An 18545-nucleotide genomic window follows, 5' to 3' on the forward strand; every position below is an offset into this window, starting at 1 on the left:
CTCTTTGTCCTGTTAAGTAGTTTGAAAGATATAAAATATTTAAAAAAATCAGTGGTTGTATAAGGCATGTCAGGAGGATACTCAACAACTGTATAGCATATATGTTATAGATATCTATATGTTTTTCCTCATTGTCCTGTTAAGTACTTTGAAAGCTTGAAAGATGTTGTATCACATATTAAAAACTGAAAAACAGTCATTTCAGGACGATACTCTACAACAACAACTCCAACATGACGCACTTTAACCACACACCCCACAGCGTTCGGTTGCACTTAGCTCCACCCTCTAGTGTCACTTCCGGTTGCAAGACACCAAGATGGCGTCAGCCAAAAAAATAAATAAATCCCCCTTAAATGTTGCACACTGCTCCTTTAAGGTGCATGATAATGTTGGTTAAATATTCTTTATTGACTCTTTGAACAGCTGATTAAAGAGGAGGATGAGTACATACTACTTATGCAAAATCTTTTTTTCTGCCATGCGTCTCCTCTTTTCCTCTTTGTCCTGTTAAGTAGTTTGAAAGATATAAAATATTTAAAAAATCAGTGGTTGTATAAGGCATGTCAGGAGTATACGCAACACCTGTATAGGATATGTTTTATATTATAATAACATCAATATGAGATAATAAAAGGGTAATGCTGTAATGTAGTTTATTGCAAAACATGTATTTTTTTCTGTCATGTGTCTCCTCTTTGTCCTGTTAAGTAGTTTGAGAGCTTGAAATATATAAAATATAAAAACATAGTGGTTGTATAAGGTATTTCAGGAGGATACTCAACAACAAGGTATGTTTTATATTATAATAACATCAATAAAAAGGGTAATGCTGTAATGTAGTTTATTGCAGCACAGACATGTTGTATAAGTGTCTTCAGATGTGTCAGAGAGGGATAAAGCTGCAGCCTGCTGGAGAGGACAAGAGGACAAGAGGACAGCAGCTTCTAGAAGCCAGCAGCAGGCCAGACCACCAGGAGACATCTGCTCAGTCTGAAACCATCTCTATCTGTATGTGTCTGTAACAGCAGAACCAGGCGGAATCATGCAAACCCTGCAGGAGGAGGTGGTGGAGGCTGGTAGTGAATGTGTGCGTGTTTCACCATAACTCACCGTAGATCATGGCCAGTCCGGTCTCATGGAGGAAGCGGACCCGCCGGTGCTTGAAGAGCCAGATGGTGAGAATGGTTAAGGTCAGCAGTAAGATGAATGTCAGTAAATTAACGCTGTCCTGTCGGTGACTTTCCTCAGCCTCCTTCTCGGTGGCCAGTTCTTCTATTCCTCCTCCTCCTCCGTCCTCCGCCTGCAGACCCGCCGCGGCGCTCAGCAGCATCCAGGCGGGCATCAGGAGCCTGCAGGCGGGCACGAAGAGCGAGTCCAGCCCGCTGAGAGCCGCCGGAGCCGGAGCAGCCGGCCGTCGGAGAGCAGCCATGGTGCAGGATGGATGCTGACGGGCTCAGCGTCTCTGTGCCATGTCACTGCTACAGTCTCTGCTACAGTCAGTACACACACACAGCAGAGCAGAGCAGAGAGGGGGAAACAATCCAGAGCTCTCAGAGAGACGAGAGTTCAACCTTTTAAAGAGACACTGCAGGAAGCTGCAGGAAGTGAAGCGGCTCCGGAGAGAGACTGCGCTGCCCTGTGGAGGAGACCGAGACACGCACTCTGGCTGCAGGATGGATGCAGGCTGGCTGCTGGCTGGATGCAGGCTGGATGCAGGCTGGCTGGCTGCAGGCTGGGTGCAGGCTGGCTGCTGGCTGGCTGCTGGCTGGCTGCAGGCTGGCTGCTGGCTGGATGCAGGCTGGCTGGCTGCAGGCTGGGTGCAGGCTGGCTGGCTGCAGGCTGGGTGCAGGCTGGCTGCTGGCTGGATGCAGGCTGGCTGGCTGCAGGCTGGGTGCAGGCTGGCTGCTGGCTGGCTGCTGGCTGGCTGCAGGCTGGCTGCTGGCTGGATGCAGGCTGGCTGGCTGCAGGCTGGGTGCAGGCTGGCTGCTGGCTGGATGCAGGCTGGCTGGCTGCAGGCTGGGTGCAGGCTGGCTGCTGGCTGGCTGCAGGCTGGCTGCTGGCTGGATGCAGGCTGGCTGCTGGCTGGATGCAGGCTGGCTGCTGGCTGGATGCAGGCTGGATGCAGGCAGGCTGGCTGGCTGGCTGGATGCAGGCTGGATGCAGGCTGGCTGGCTGCAGGCTGGCTGGCTGCAGGCTGGGTGCAGGCTGGCTGGCTGCAGGCTGGGTGCAGGCTGGCTGCTGGCTGGCTGCAGGCTGGCTGCTGGCTGTCTGCAGGCTCGCTGCAGGCTGGCTGCACTCTGTCCTCCGGCTGGCTGCTGGCTGGCTGCAGGCTGGCTGGGTGCATCCAAGTCGGCTGATTCCAACCTATTGAGTCACTGTCAGCAGGTTTTGATGAATCTGCAGTTCGCTTTCAAAACAGGAAACACACTCTGAGCTGCAGCCTGGATGTTAAAACTCCAGCTTTGTGCAAGAAAAGATAGATAGATAGATAGATAGATAGATAGATAGATAGATACATAGATAGATAGATAGATAGATAGATATGTAGATAGATAGTAACTTTATTGATCCAGAGGGAAATTCAAGTTTTAAGCATCACAGTTCCATAGTGCAAAACATGTTAGTAAAAAGGCAGTAAAAAAGTTAGTAGTGCAAAGTTCAAAGTACAAAAACATATACCAGATATAAAAATACAAGGAGATGAAGAAGAAAACTGTTAAAACTGAATATAGTGCAGGGTAACAGCTGTGATACACGACTATTAAAAAAGTGAATATAGTGCAGAAGAGACTGTTAAAAGTGGGTATAGTGCATTATTATCTGTCTTGCAGACCATCCTCCTTTGTCCCCCCCCCATCCCTAGAGAGGTGTTGTACAGTTTGATGTCTCGAGGGACAAAGGATTTCCTGAGTCTGTCTGTGGAGCACTTGGGGAGAAAGAAGAGAAAGAGGAAGATGCAATAAGGTGTTTTTTTCCTAGTGGTGGTGGTGAGGTGTGAAAGGTGAAATGATACCAGGGGCCACAGCTGGAGGGGGCATTCCTGTTCATATTGCTTTGCACTTTAAAAGCTGCAGTAATTAACATTTTCATGTCATCAGTGGATCAACCTGATGGGGGCCCTCAGCAGCCCTCAGCAGCCCCGGGGCCCAGAATAAGTTGATCCAGTCATCATGAAGGGTTGCTGGTTTCAAACTCATTTAAAGGAACAGTGTGCAGCATTTAATAATAGCATATAATATTATAATAACTGTGTTTTCATTGGTGTATAATCACCTGAAACTAAGTGTTCCTGTTAGTTTAGAATGAACTAGGGTTAGTGTTAACACTCATATGATTGTTTCTCCTCAAAGAATCACACAAAAGCACCACTTCAAATAAAAAAAGCATAAAAAACGACTAATCGACTAAAGAAATCTTAGGCAACTAAGACCAGAACGACCGATTAGTCGACTAAGAGAGGGCAGCCCGAATGAGTCCTTCATATCTACATAGGGAGCGAGTCCTCTTCAAGGAGCCCTCCATGTTGCTCCTCCATGTTTCTACAGTAGCCAAGAACATACAAACCAAACTCTGGCTCTAGAGAGAGACTTTCACGTTTTGATGTTACCTGAAGGCCACCGTAGTTCGCTGACACGCTTGTGAAAGTAAATCGTGGTACTCTGGATGTAATCACCGTGGCGTCACCTATTGGTTTGTGGACCAGGGTTTTGAAGCCTAGAGTTCGGCATTTTGGTCGTCGCGATCTTGGTTTTTGGCCATCATCATTTAGATTTTTGGCTGTCACCATCTTGTTTTTTTGCTACCAGAAGTGATCCTAGAGGGTGGAGCTAAGTACAACCGAACACTGAATAAGACATTTTTAGGGGACCAAAAATGTTACAATTAACTTTGATGAACTGAAAACACATTGTGAAAGAGTTAAAGTTGTAATACGAATACACAGACAATGCCGTGGTAGCGACCTGTCAATCACCAGGTAGCCCCGCCCTAAAGCATCCCCTGCTTTATGGTCTATCTGACTCGAAATGGGACCATCATTTACTAAATGAACATCATGCTGTATTGAAGAAGACTTGAAAATAGTGATTGAGACCATAAACTCATGTTTACAATGTTTCCTGAGGTAATAAATCAAGAGAGAAGTAGGCTCATTTTCTCACAGACTTCGATACAACCAGAGGAGTCGCCCCCTGCTGGCTGGTAGAGAGAATGCAGGTTAAAGGCACTTCAGCATTGGCTTCACTTTTCAGACCCGGAGGTTGCCAACTGATGGTCCCACCAGCCGCCGTCTGACCTCCGTTGCTCCTAAAGTAGTTATTATGGTAAGGACGGCGTTAGTGCAGTTTTGCACTCGGCGGCTCACGTTACAACAGTCTTGTAAAGGGAGGAGTGAGCGGAGGGGTACTCAGTTGGTTGCAATCTGCAACCACACCACTAAATGCCACTTAATCCTTCACACTGTCCCTTTAATGGACCGAGTCAGTCCTGCTGTGAGTAAGATCGCCTTGTGTATGAATGGAGAGGATGAATCTCTTCAAATGGATTTAAAACTGATGCAATAACACCTGAAAATACATTTCATTACGCCAACAAGTCATCACAAGCACCACATGTTGTTCAATCACAGGATCTGTCATCACTGTGACCGGCAGAATGAGCTGTTGTTAAAGGAAGTCTTGTGAAATGTTCATGCAACTTACTTTAGCAGAGATTTACAATGTTTTTATTCTGTCAGTAGGCTATTTTCTCTTATTTCACTGTATGAAATGTAACGTTCAGGTGCTCCTTTAATAGATAGAGTATTTTGTATTTGATCAGTACATCGGTCCCTATTAAAGGTCATGGGGGTAATGCATGGAAAGGGGATGTACAGAAAGACCAGGCTTCAGAGCATCTCTCCCAGAGGCATGATGGGGGATTACCTATTATTAGAGTGGCCTAGTGGCTTAAGTTGCAAGCTAATCTGATGTCTGGTTGGACTCGGTTACGTGTTGGTGGTTGTGCATGTTATATGTTCTTTTTACATTATATACACTCCTCCATATACTGTATTAACATGCAAACACTTGCATTATATTGAATGATTTAATTTGGCTCTTTTCAGTAATTTTATTTCTTATCCCATTTTATTATTATTTTATATATTTTACAAGTTTGTATAAGCAGCTTTTTGTGTCAAAGACAACACCCAGAGACGTGTGTCCAATGTGTGGATGGTGGTGCGTTCATTGTGAGCTGGTAAATTACAGATTTTGTTTTTTATTTTAACTGGTGGATGGTCCTCCTCCCTGACTATTGATGCAAAGTGGTGGGGTCAATCTAATTTGAGAGGACTGAACTTTATGATGTAACTGCCACAGAAAAATATAGAGGAGGTATTATTGGTTGATATGTGTACTACAGTATTTGGATGTGAATGTATGGAATGCCTATAAATGGATAGGTGTGTGCATATGTATGCATAGATATGTAGAATTTCTTTTGTTGTTAAGAGATAAGTCCTCCCCTTGTTGTTTATTTTGTTTAAAAAAATTAAGTGTGTGTTAACACTTTTGCACATTTTTAGATTATAATTTAGTCTTTAATGCACATTTTTTAGTAATATGTACATATCATCTGTCACTTTATGTACATATTGTAATATATAAATACCTGTCACAGTAAATATAAATCCTGTTTACTATACATACAGTATATAGATATCTTTACATGTACATACTGTGCATAATCATCCAGTCCATGTATATCCATCCAGTATTTATTTATTTGCACTATTTGTATTGTTTACAACTTCCAGAACACTTGCCTTGTATATTGACATTTTATTTTTATTTGTATTATTGTATTCTTTTTTTGTTGGTCATTATTGCTCTTTGCTGTTATTTCTATTTAGTGTAAGTACATTGAGAAAGCTGCATAAAACCAGATTAAAATGTCATGTATGTACTGTATATATAATGTACTTGGTGAAATAAATATTTGTCTTCTTTTTTCCCAGCCCTAGTGTCAATGCAGTGATTTTATATTATATTATGTATTATAAGAATATAAAAGGCAGTATTTAATGGTGTTAAAATATATTTATATATATATAGTTTGTGGCTGTGCAGTGAAGCTGAAGCTGAAGTGTATTTATTTATTTAAGTGTCTATATGTTAATATATAAATTAAAGGATGTATAGAGCAAAAAATGTGGCTACTTTCGGGAAAACTCTTTTGTACCCAAACGCCTCACGGGTTTACGCCCCCTCTACGTGATGCCGTCACTCAATCCCAGCCTTGTGATTGGCTGCTGCAACGACTACCGACGCTGCCAATTGGTTGCGAAACGAAGCTGAAACAGAAGTGAAGGTAATAATCAGCCTCTCTGGTTCTCCTCCAGGTTCCTCTCTGGTTCTCACGGTGTTTTACTGCTCCTCTACTGTTTATCTGCTTCTGCTTCCTCCTCACGGTCTCACCGGTTCTCTGCTTCTACTGGTCACACAGTTAAACTCCAGTATGGGCTGCTTCTTCTCCAAGAAATCCAAGAGAAAGTCTCCGGAGAAAGATGAGCGAGCAGCGACAACAGCAGCGTCGGCTGAAGCACCAACGGCCGGCAGCGCGGGTTCCCCTGGCAACAACACGAGCACGGAGGAGCACGAGCCGCCCAAACAGTACAGCTGGGACAAGAGAGAGAAGGTGAGACAACCTGGAACCTTCACACCTGTTCACCTGTTCACCTGGAGACAACAACAACACATATAATACCTTATACCTGCTGGAGGTCTAAACCTACAGAACCGGGTATTCTGACCCGGTTAACGCCTTTAAACAGGTTCCAGGTTGCTGCTGAAGATACAAACCTGCAGGAGTTAACCTACATTACCTACATTACCTACATGATCCTTTAATGTTTACATTATAATATACACATGAAACCTACAGGAGTTAACCTACATTACCTACATGATCCTTTAATGTTTACATTATAATATACACATGAAACCTGCAGGAGTTAACCTACATTACCTACATGATCCTTTAATGTTTATATTATAATATATACATTATACCTGCAGGAGTTAACCTACATTACCTACATGATCCTTTAATGTTTATATTATAATATATACATGAAACCTACAGGAGTTAACCTACATTACCTACATGATCCTTTAATGTTTACATTATAATATACACATGAAACCTGCAGGAGTTAACCTACATTACCTACATGATCCTTTAATGTTTACATTATAATATACACATGAAACCTACAGGAGTTAACCTACATTACCTACATTATCCTTTAATGTTTATATTATAATATATACATGAAACCTGCAGGAGTTAACCTACATTACCTACATTATCCTTTAATGTTTACATTATAATATATACATGAAACCTGCAGGAGTTAACCTACATTACCTACATTATCCTTTAATGTTTATATTATAATATATACATGAAACCTGCAGGAGTTAACCTACATTACCTACATTATCCTTTAATGTTTACATTATAATATACACATGAAACCTACAGGAGTTAACCTACATTACCTACATGATCCTTTAATGTTTACATTATAATATATACATGAAACCTGCAGGAGTTAACCTACATTACCTACATGATCCTTTAATGTTTACATTATAATATATACATGAAACCTGCAGGAGTTAACCTACATTACCTACATTACCTACATGATCCTTTAATGTTTACATTATAATATATACATGAAACCTACAGGAGTTAACCTACATTACCTACATGATCCTTTAATGTTTACATTATAATATACACATGAAACCTGCAGGAGTTAACCTACATTACCTACATTACCTACATGATCCTTTAATGTTTATATTATAATATATACATTATACCTGCAGGAGTTAACCTACATTACCTACATGATCCTTTAATGTTTACATTATAATATACACATGAAACCTACAGGAGTTAACCTACATTACCTACATGATCCTTTAATGTTTACATTATAATATACACATGAAACCTGCAGGAGTTAACCTACATTACCTACATGATCCTTTAATGTTTATATTATAATATATACATTATACCTGCAGGAGTTAACCTACATTACCTACATGATCCTTTAATGTTTATATTATAATATATACATGAAACCTGCAGGAGTTAACCTACATTACCTACATTACCTACATGATCCTTTAATGTTTACATTATAATATATACATGAAACCTGCAGGAGTTAACCTACATTACCTACATTATCCTTTAATGTTTATATTATAATATATACATGAAACCTGCAGGAGTTAACCTACATTACCTACATTATCCTTTAATGTTTACATTATAATATACACATGAAACCTACAGGAGTTAACCTACATTACCTACATGATCCTTTAATGTTTACATTATAATATATACATGAAACCTGCAGGAGTTAACCTACATTACCTACATGATCCTTTAATGTTTACATTATAATATACACATGAAACCTACAGGAGTTAACCTACATTACCTACATTATCCTTTAATGTTTATATTATAATATATACATGAAACCTGCAGGAGTTAACCTACATTACCTACATTACCTACATTATCCTTTAATGTTTACATTATAATATACACATGAAACCTGCAGGAGTTAACCTTAGAGTTAGCTGCTCTATACAGCCTTTCATTTATATATTATAATATAACCACTTAAAGTAAAGTTAGCTGCTCTATTCATCTTTTAATGTGTATATTATAATATATACATTAAACCTGCAGGAGTTAACCTGAGAGTCAGCTGCTCTTTATATCCTTTAATTAATATATTATAATATAACCTGAAGCTAACTCCTGCAGGAGTTAACTGCTCTTTACATCCTTTAATGTTTATATTATAATATATACATTAAACCTGCAGGAATTAACCTCAGAGTTAGCTGCTCTTTACATCCTTTAATGTATATATTAACATATAACCACATAAAGTAGTAAATAAACGTTAATATGTATCTGTCTGTGAATGTCAGAGACTGTTGTATCATCCAGTAAGGTTATAAAATATCCTTATTTAGTGTTTATAACCGGATTTCCTGTAAAGCTGCTGCAGATGTAAATTTGTTTACTGAGCTTCACTGCACAGCCACAAATATATAATATATAATATTTTTTGATCAACCCTACAACATCGTTGCAATATTGATATCGAGGTATTTGGTAAAAAATATTGTGATATTTGATTTTTCTCCACATCATCCAGCCCTAATTTACACGTAAAGAACATAAGAAAAAATTCAAAACAAAAATTAAATGCTCCTCCTATTTTAATAAATGATAATATATTAATTACAATCGATGCAACAAGTGTATTTAGAAAAAATAAAATTAATAAATCTACAATCTTGGAAACTGCAGAAATTAGTCCCCCACATGATCATCTACTGAATCTAAATCCTTAACGTAATTGATGACGACCTCTATATATTCTCAAATATTATATTATATATTATATATTATCAAATGCACAATAATTACAGATGTTGTTGTCAATGAACATCTTTGGTCCCAAGCTCCTTCCAACAATGCTGATTAAATGTAATAAAAAATATAATAAAATAATAATATAAAAATAATAAAATTAAATGTATAAAAGAAAATCACACAAGTAGAAAAAAAACTAAATAAGAATATAAAACATAAATAGTGCAAGTTTCAAGTTTGTTTATTCGTCATATGCACAACAATTACTGCAAGCAGTTGTCGTCAATGAAAATCTTTGGTCCCAAGCTCCCTCCAACAATGCTGATTAAATGTAATAAAAAATATTATAAAAATAATAAAATAACAAAATTATAAATTAAATGTTTAAAAGAAAATCACACGAGTAGAAAAAAAACTAAATAAGAATATAAAACACAGATAGTTCAAGTTTCAAGTTTGTTTATTCATCATGTGCAAAACAATTACTGCAAACAGTCGTTGGCAATTAAAACCTTGGGTCTCAGGTTCCTTCAACAATTCTTAAAATATATATATATATATATATATATATATATATATAAAAGGAAAATCACACAAGTAAATGCAAAATGATGATTAAAGACGTAAAATATTGCAAGTTAAAATAGCATTATTTCAAATGGATAAGCTGAATGTAAACAGGATGTAGTATGTTCAGTATATGCATGCTGAGAAGAAATAAATAATAATAAATATACAGAGGTGTAAACAGGGATGTAGTATGTATAGAGAAGTAAGTCCGAATGTAGGGATATAATATAACATAATAATATGAAATAAAGTAATATAAATGTGTGGTAGACATGCTGTTAAGTTATCCTCTTTAACTGTTTCATATCTAAATATTCATCTTTACGTGTTAACTGCTGCATGCGGTGTTCATTCTACTGTATGTTGAGTTTTAGGCTCAAAGCCCTCTCACTGCAGCATTATCTCATTATTGGATTACAGCGCAGTGTGTAGTTCACTGTCCCACAGCCGACCACACGTTAACACGGTTCAGACGTTACACAGGAGGCGTTAACTCTAACCGGGCGGTTCAACTTCCGCTCTGACTGGTGGGATGTTGCACTTTTAAACTGTGGTCTAACCACGTAATACACCTCGCTCTGCAGCATCCGGCTCTGCTGTCTGGAAATAGATTAACCTGCATGTCAACAAGTTAAATCATGCATGGAAAAGACAAACTATTGAAATGTTAATGAAACATAAAATCAAATATTTCTGTTTTATTTTGCTGTAGCAGATGCTCATGACCATGAGCTTTTAAGGACGTTAATCTCATGCTGAGGACATGTTTAATCTCTTCTTGAAGGCATGAACTGCGTCGCCAGATGCACAATAATTATCATATTTGTACGATGATTTTGCCCTCTGTATGATGTACGATCAATAATAGTTAAAGTGCCATAATGTGCGATAATTTAACTATTTTGTGATGCTTACGATTAGTTGTCGGTTTTAGTCTGCAGCTTCTCATTTTAATTAATTTCCAGATGAATCCTACGTCTGTGTTTACGCGTCTCTTCTCAAGCGACCTCTTTCAAGCCAATTAGTGTTGTCAAAAATGTCTTAATTATCGATTACGACTGTCAATCGATTAAAATAGTTAATCGCGATTAATCGCAAATTAATCACACATTTTCTATCTGTTCTAAATGTACCTTAAAGGGAGATTTGTCAAGTATTTAATCCTCTTATCAACATGGGAGTGGGCAAATATGCTGCTTTATGCAAATGTATGTATATATTTATTATTGAAAATCAATGAACACAAAACAATGAAAGATATTGTCCAGAAAAGTGAAAATCATGCATAAATAAATAAATAAATATATAAACTCATAAACTCATAAATAAATAAATACATTATGAAATAAATAAAACATAAATGAAAATATACATGCAAAAATAAATAAATAAATAAATAATGCAAAAATAAATAAATGCAAAAATAAATAATCAATTAAAATATTTAATCGCTATTAATAACAACAAAGCAATGACAGATATTGATCCAGAAACCCTCACAGGTACTGCATTTAGCATAAAACAATATGCTCCAATCATAACATGTCAAACTGCAGCCCAACAGGCAACAACAGCTGTCAGTGTGTCAGTGTGCTGACTTGACTATGACTTGCCCCAAACTGCATGTGATTATCATAAAGTGGGCATGTCTGTAAAGGGGAGACTCGTGGGTACCCATAGAACCCATTTACATTCACTGATCTGGAGGTCAGAGGTCAAGGGACCCCTTTGCAAATGGCCTTGACAGTTTTTCCTCTCCAACATTTAGCGTAAGTTTGGAGCGTTATTTAACCTCCTTCATGACCAGCTAGTCTGACATGGTTGGTACCGATGGATTCATCAGGTTTTCTAGTTTACTATGATACCAGTATCAGACTTTTCTTCTGCCTTTCTTTTGGACATTTCCTGGACAATTTTCGCAATTTTTTTCGGATATTTCTTTGACAATTTTCTGATATTTTTCAGGCTTTATTTCGGGCATTTTTTTTTTTTTTTACTTTCTTCTGAAATATCTTTGACAATTTTCGCAATTTTTCAGACTTTTTTCAGAATTCTTTTCGAACATTTTTCAGACCTTTTTCAACATATTTAAAACTTTTTCATGGACTATTTTCGGCCATTTTTCAGACTTTTTTCGATTATTTCTGACATTTGTTTCGGACAAAACCCCTCACAAATTCACATATCTGGAGGTCAGAGGTCAAGGGACCCCTTTTCAAAATGGATATGACAGTTTGGAGCGTTGTTTAACCTCCTTTGTGACAAGCTAGTATGACATGGTTGGTACCAATGGATTCATTAGAACCTTTTAATACGTTCAGAATTAATTCAAGAATATGCTGCAATAATCCAAAAAAGTAATGAATAAACAGTTTAACTAGTTAGCTAAAAGTTAGACTAGTTTTAATCTAACTTTATGCAACTGGTATAATGATCCTTCAGGGCGTAGATAGTCCTCATCTGTGCACAGCTGGTATATAAAGCATGCATAAAAAGCTTTATGTGTTCTACTGAGTCCATCAGATACGGGTTTATAAAGGTATGTTCTAAATCTTTAGTCTGAATACTGACCCAGTCCTCTCCCTCTCCCTGCTCAGGTCGACCCTAAAGACTACATGCTGTCGGGGCTCAAAGACGCCACGGTGGGCCGTCTGCCCGGCAAACTGAACGGCCAGCAGTTTGTCATCCAGGACTGCGAGAACTGCAACATCTACGTGTTCGACCACGCAGCGACCATCACCATCGACGACTGCGTCAACTGCCGCATCTTCCTGGGACCCATCAAGGGCAGCGTGTTCTTCAGGGACTGTAAAGACATCAAGTGCGTGGTGGCCTGTCAGCAGTTTCGCACGCGGGACTGTAAAAAGATGGAGGTGTTCCTGTGCTGCGCCACGCAGCCCATCATCGAGTCGTCCACGGGGATGAAGTTCGGCTGCTTCCAGTACTACTACCCCGAGCTGGCCTTCCACTTCAAGGACGCCGGGCTCAGCATCTTCAACAACAACTGGAGCAACATCCACGACTTCACGCCGGTGTCCGGCGAGAACAACTGGAGCCTGCTGCCGGAGGCTACGGCCGTCCTGGACTCTATACCGAACCCGGACCCGGAGTCTGAATTCAAGTCGGTTCGGATCTTCGCCGACCCCGGACGCAGCATCGTGCCTTTGACGAAGGGCGGGAGGCGTAAAGCCAGCGAGGAGTCCTGCCTCTTCGTGTTCTTCGCCGGAGAATACACAACAGCAAACGCCCGCAAACTCATCGACGAGGTGAGAGGAATAAACCGGACGCTCAGTTCAACACCAGAGGTTATGAAAGGCTAAATAAAAGGAGGAAGTCCTTTTTTTAGTGTGTGAGTAAATGTTGCTGTTGTATCAGAGTTTACTTTCTGATAACGGTTTGGGTGCAGTCAGCTGTAACTGCTGTGAAAGGTCACCAGACCAGAGTTAAATATCACAGCCTGAAGCATTTTATACAAGAAGCAGAAACTTCATAACTCTCAGATCCCATCTGAACTGTTTGGTAACCATGGTGATAAGGGTTAGGACCTGATTGAGGAAAAAATCCATTACAGATGAACAGTTAAGTCAATGTTTTTATCACAGCGGTCCTCAAAGCGTGTGGCGAACAAGACAACGTCCTCAGCCGACGGTAATCAACCAAAAAACAAGTCGAGAAGCAGATATGACGAAGCTCGTCTTACTGTTGGTTTCACAGTGAATTCAGTGGGAGATGAGGAGAGACCGGTGTGTGTGTGTTTGAAAACTCTGGCAGCTGACAGTAAGAGACCCAACAAACTAAGAAGTCACTTAGAAACATTACATCCCCGTCACGTCAATAAGCCACTCGAGTTCTTTCAGAGAAGACTCTGTGAAAACCGTCAGCAGGAACAACGCTTTGTAAAAGCTGCATCAGTGAACAACAAAGCAGAAATGGCATCATACATGCTATCTTTGCAAATGTTACAGTTATTAAATATAAAGTTGAAGTGGAAGTTCCTTTTTTATTTACACTTCTTACTGAAATAGTGATGGAAAGGGGGTGGGTGGGGGGAATGCAGTGGTTAGCACTGTTGCCTCACAGCAAGAGGGCGGAGTTTGCATGTTCTCCCCGTGTTAGCGTGGGTTTTCTCCGGGTACTCAGGTTTCCTCCCACAGTTCAAAGACATGCAGGTTCATGTTGACTCTAAATGTCCCGTAGGTGTGAATGGTTGTCTGTCTCTGTGTGTCAGCCCTGTGACTGTAAACATAACGGATGGAACATCTTTGGATTTCTCTCCAGATGTTACCAACACCTCTAACTCATCTGTCGCTCTGCGAGATGAGAAAAGTGGAGTCGGTCGCTCGATAACCGACATAAAAGTTAATAAATGATGTTGTATTGGTTATTTAGGATATCCTGACCTGAGATAAGAGAGGATTCCTAAAGTTAGGTAGGATTTGCTTCTTTAATTCCAAATTGGGAAAAAACTTAGACTCTTCCTATCTTAATTTAAGATAAGATGTTTCTGTCATACGACCCCTCAGAAGTTTAACAAAGAATCCTAAATGAGGAAATCTAGTTTAATCCAAAACAAGTAGATTAATCTGAAGCAGCCAAATCAACTAAGCTGCATCACTGAACTGAACTTTACATTATTATCATCCAAACAAAGAGGGTTAAAGATAACATATCACATCAAACCACCCAGTTATTTCTTCTGATATACAGTTTATGACTTTGAGTTTAAAATGTTGGATTGAGGACAGAACCTGCCAAAATAAAAAATAAATAAATAAATGACTCGATTAATAAATAAATATGCCATTATGCAAATTTCCGCACTGTGGGACTAATAAAGGAATATCTTATCGTATTAAATGAACCAAAAATAATATTAAAAATAAATGTAGTCGTTAATTGATTGACAAAATGTGACATAAACTGATATTTATTTTTTTATTTGCTTCTTTATTTATTGATTTTGGTATTACTACACCTATCTATCTATTCTAATTAAATTTTCCCTTTTATTTATTTTTTTATTTTTTTTAATGTATTTTTTTATTTTTTTTAAATGTATTTATATATTATATTTATTTTAGTTTTGCATTATTTTTTATTCATTTTATATTTATCCTTAAATGTATTTTGGCAGGTGTCGTCCTCCATACTAGAGGAACTAACTCAGGAAGACAGATTATTTACCATATTGTGGTTACAGTCTGTTGTGACCTACATTAACTCACTATAACCAGCATCACTGTTACACACCGCTTTATAAAAATCCTAACAAAATTTTAAATCAATTTATTAATTATTAAATTGTATTTATTTATTTCTGCATGATTTTCCTTTTGCATTTCACCCCATTATATTTTTTAAACTTATTTATTTCTGTATTATTTTCTTTATACATTTCAAACTGAGGCTGCATCACGTCAGAGCAGATACTGACATATTTAATTCATTATTAGTTACATATAAATACGTGTAGTATTGTAAGTAATAGCTGACGTTGAACTCAGCTGTATCTGTGATGCTCAGCTGGCCTCGTTGCTATTGAAACATTCCAGTGATGTTTGTGTTGCGTCTCTAAAGCACGAGACCGGATCCACACGTGAGACAGTAAACGAGTCTCGTTGCAATCCAGTTCATCTCCTCTGCAGTGAATCATCGAGTATTTAAAGAATCCTCCATGCATACGCACTAACTCTGGATTTTGATTCTATATCTCTTGTGCAACAGGTGACTGGTAAAGGATTTGTTCTGATCCAGACGAAGGAAGTGTCGATGCGACCTGAAGATGTGAAGCGAGTGTTTCAGAACAGCGCCGAGGATCTGGTGGAGTGGATCACTAAAGGTACTTTTTATATTGTTGCTCTAAAATACCTCCATCTGCTCAGGAACTCAGCCGGAGACGTTAGATCTGATAAAGTAGTTTCATAAACACAAAGCTTGTTCATGCTCATTTGCATTTACTGAGATTATATACATGTGTTAGAGCAGAGTGAAACAAGCACTGACTCTTAAAGGGAGAGTTCAGGTGTCTATATCAGTTTAAGTATACGCTGTATTTAGAATATTTTCTCCTCTTCACCTCGCTGTCAGACAGCCCTTTCTGACGGGGAACTGAAGCCGTTATCTACGCTCTCTTCAAAGCCACCAGACTCCATTCACAAAAACAGTAATTTAACTTTACGAGCGGTTAAGCCAAGTTCACACTACGAGACTTTCAAAGTCGTCAGATCTCCGTACGAGGCATTGATGAGCGTGGCCGAGACTCTCGTCCCGCGTCTTTGAGCAGCTCACACATGACGCTCGAGCACCGATGTGCATACTGGCCGACCTTGAGACCTTAAAAAAAGGGAATATGTCAAAACCAGAGCAGGGAGGCCTGGTGGTTCTCCCCTGAGACCTGTTTCTTTCTCTTAGTTCTCTCCGTCTCTCACTCACTGAAGGTCCTTTCAGACACAACGTAACGACGACACCTCTGAGCTCTGAAACACATTATTTCTAACGGCTTGTGCCACGCCACGGCGGCTTTTTCTCTGCAGTGGCGAGCGCAGTGCCGCGAGTATAGACCGCCCTCTTCCGCCGGGAAACGACAGCTGGTGTAGCTCTATTGTTGTCCGGGTGGAAACAGTAGAGATTATACACACTGTTCAGTTCCACAAACAGGCTGAGATAATGAAAAGGATAAAAAAAAGAGTGGAAATTTGCCATAAATCGGGAGAATTTTGACCTCGGGAGGAAACCGGGAGAGGGTGATGAAAAATGGGAGTTTCCCGGGAAAATCTGGAGGGTTGGCAAGTATGCCGACGTGCGAGCGGCGAGCCAACGCTGATTTGCTTTCGTCGGGGAGCAGAAAATCAGGGCTATAGTCGTGTGATGTGAACTAGACATTAGTTAGTTTGTGTTATTGTGTGACTTTAGTGATTTAAAGGGTTAGATCAGGTTCATCAAAAAAACGTCTAAAACACGTTTAGCTGCTGCCTCCGTCCAGAGCAGTACATCGCTTTGCTCCCGTGCTGCTACTCCTGTCTGTTTCTACTAACTGTGGGCGAACCGACCGCCATCTACTGTTGAAAAATCCATACTATCCATTATAAAATGGCAAAACTGGCAAAGAGGGTCAGTTTGTAAGTAAATATCCATAAATAATGCTTTTAATAGACAGTTGTTATATCATTTCTGCTCTTTTTCTTCCACCTAAATATTTAAAAACAACGTTCCTCCCTCTCAGATCAGTGTGCTGTGGCTTTCTGACATTTTTCAGAAGCTATAAAAAGACTATTGGTCAACACGGTCACATGATTTGGTATACTGTACGTCAGCTGACTCACATTCAGTGGTGAATACTGGAACATTTCAGGATCCTCATTTCATTAGAAAGCAGTGACTGTTTCCTCACCAGAATGTGTGTTAAAGAATCAGGATTTAGTTTTGCTGTACTTTCATATCCTCCTACTAAAAGGTGCCGTCATCGCCCTCGAGCTGAACGGAGACGGAGTCGTGGACGCCTGCAAGAACATCGCTAACGAGGTGTTCAGTGGGACCAAGGTAACCTGCCGTCTAGTTTTACACATCAGCTCTCTTTTTATAACAAAAGAATCTAGAATATTTGATGTCTTTTCTGTTCCTGCAGGTTTTTGTCTCCGATAACAAAAACACGTCCTCTCGAGATGTGGACAACTTCTTCAACTTCGCCGACATGCAGATGGGACTGTGAACGATTTAATACAAACTGCTCGCCACACGTTGAATCCGATCTTCTAAACCCCCCCCCTCGCCGTCCAGCTCGGGTTGGTTTGATTATTTGCCTCAGATATTAGAATAATATTGGGTTTGATAAAAGTCTGCAGACTAAAATTCACCTCCAATCCTCTAAAACCATCGGCTGTAAACCACTTTAACATCCTTTAGTGTCGGATCAGCTGTAAACCACTTTAACATCCTTTAGTGTCGGAGAGTGCTGTGAATATTTACATTTCTATGAATGTATTTCTGTTGCTTCTCTCGATTGTGAATGTACGTTCGCTCTTTGCTGTCATTTTAATTTAAAGCTTGTTTTTCTTTACTGTCTGAAAGTGGAGAAACCACGAGCACACGAACGCCTGAGGGAAAATATTTTATATAAATATATATGAATCATATTTTGTATTTCTTACAAGGATTTATTTGTGAATGTGGATTAGCTTGTTTAAATGTGTATATGTGAGACACGCTGTGTAGACGATGATGTTTTCATCTTTACTGATATCTGTTAGGCCAAAGCTGAAGTTTCTGTCTGGTTTTACACCAAACGGTGTAAAAAACAGTCGTAATATTGCTGGTTTGTGATGTAGGCAACTCATGTGATCATTATTTTTTATTTTGTAATATGTGTTTTATACTCTACTGAATGTTTTTGTATATGGAGACAAATTAATGTTCTTTATCATCATTTTTAGTAAAAGTTTCATTACGTGTGATTTCATTTTGTTATAAGGATTTTTATAAAGCGGTGTGTAACAGTGATGCTGATTATA

The 18545-nt window shown here is 39.2% G+C and overlaps 2 protein-coding genes and 2 long non-coding RNA genes across 6 annotated transcripts in view; 2 read left to right on the top strand and 2 right to left on the bottom strand.

Moving 5' to 3' along the window:
• Window positions 1–1666, bottom strand: part of slc9a7 (solute carrier family 9 member 7) — a 40493-nt gene extending 38827 nt beyond the window's left edge. Inside the window, exon 1 of one of the 3 annotated variants that reach the window (XM_074636746.1) lies at window positions 1114–1666. In XM_074636746.1, the coding sequence (XP_074492847.1) occupies window positions 1114–1432 (319 nt within the window). In that variant the 5' untranslated portion in view covers window positions 1433–1666. The remainder of the gene's footprint in view (window positions 1–1113) is intronic. The other 2 variants (XM_074636745.1, XM_074636747.1) reach the window with 2 other exon arrangements.
• Window positions 1–18545, bottom strand: part of LOC141768467 (uncharacterized) — a 60135-nt gene that overhangs the window by 40732 nt on the left and 858 nt on the right. The window lies entirely within an intron of this gene.
• Window positions 1–18545, top strand: part of LOC141768466 (uncharacterized) — a 60551-nt gene that overhangs the window by 40171 nt on the left and 1835 nt on the right. The gene's annotated exons all lie outside the window — the stretch shown is intronic.
• rp2 (RP2 activator of ARL3 GTPase) lies at window positions 6334–18493 on the top strand. Its single transcript, XM_074636765.1, has 5 exons — window positions 6334–6681; window positions 12636–13304; window positions 15763–15877; window positions 17492–17577; window positions 17663–18493. Exons 1-5 carry the CDS (start codon window positions 6502–6504, stop codon window positions 17744–17746), a joined length of 1134 nt encoding a protein of 377 aa, XP_074492866.1. The 5' UTR covers window positions 6334–6501; the 3' UTR covers window positions 17747–18493.

This window comes from Sebastes fasciatus, chromosome 5, assembly GCF_043250625.1.
Source record: "Sebastes fasciatus isolate fSebFas1 chromosome 5, fSebFas1.pri, whole genome shotgun sequence".
NCBI classification, from domain to species: domain Eukaryota; kingdom Metazoa; phylum Chordata; class Actinopteri; order Perciformes; family Sebastidae; genus Sebastes; species Sebastes fasciatus.

Excerpts from the sequence above, each read along its gene's own strand:
- rp2 (XM_074636765.1), top strand. The coding sequence starts at position 6,502 with ATGGGCTGCTTCTTCTCCAAGAAATCCAAGAGAAAGTCTCCGGAGAAA. Across the intron at positions 6,682-12,635 it reads GCTGGGACAAGAGAGAGAAG|GTCGACCCTAAAGACTACAT; the intron begins GTGAGACAACCT and ends CTCCCTGCTCAG. Across the intron at positions 17,578-17,662 it reads AGGTGTTCAGTGGGACCAAG|GTTTTTGTCTCCGATAACAA; the intron begins GTAACCTGCCGT and ends CTGTTCCTGCAG.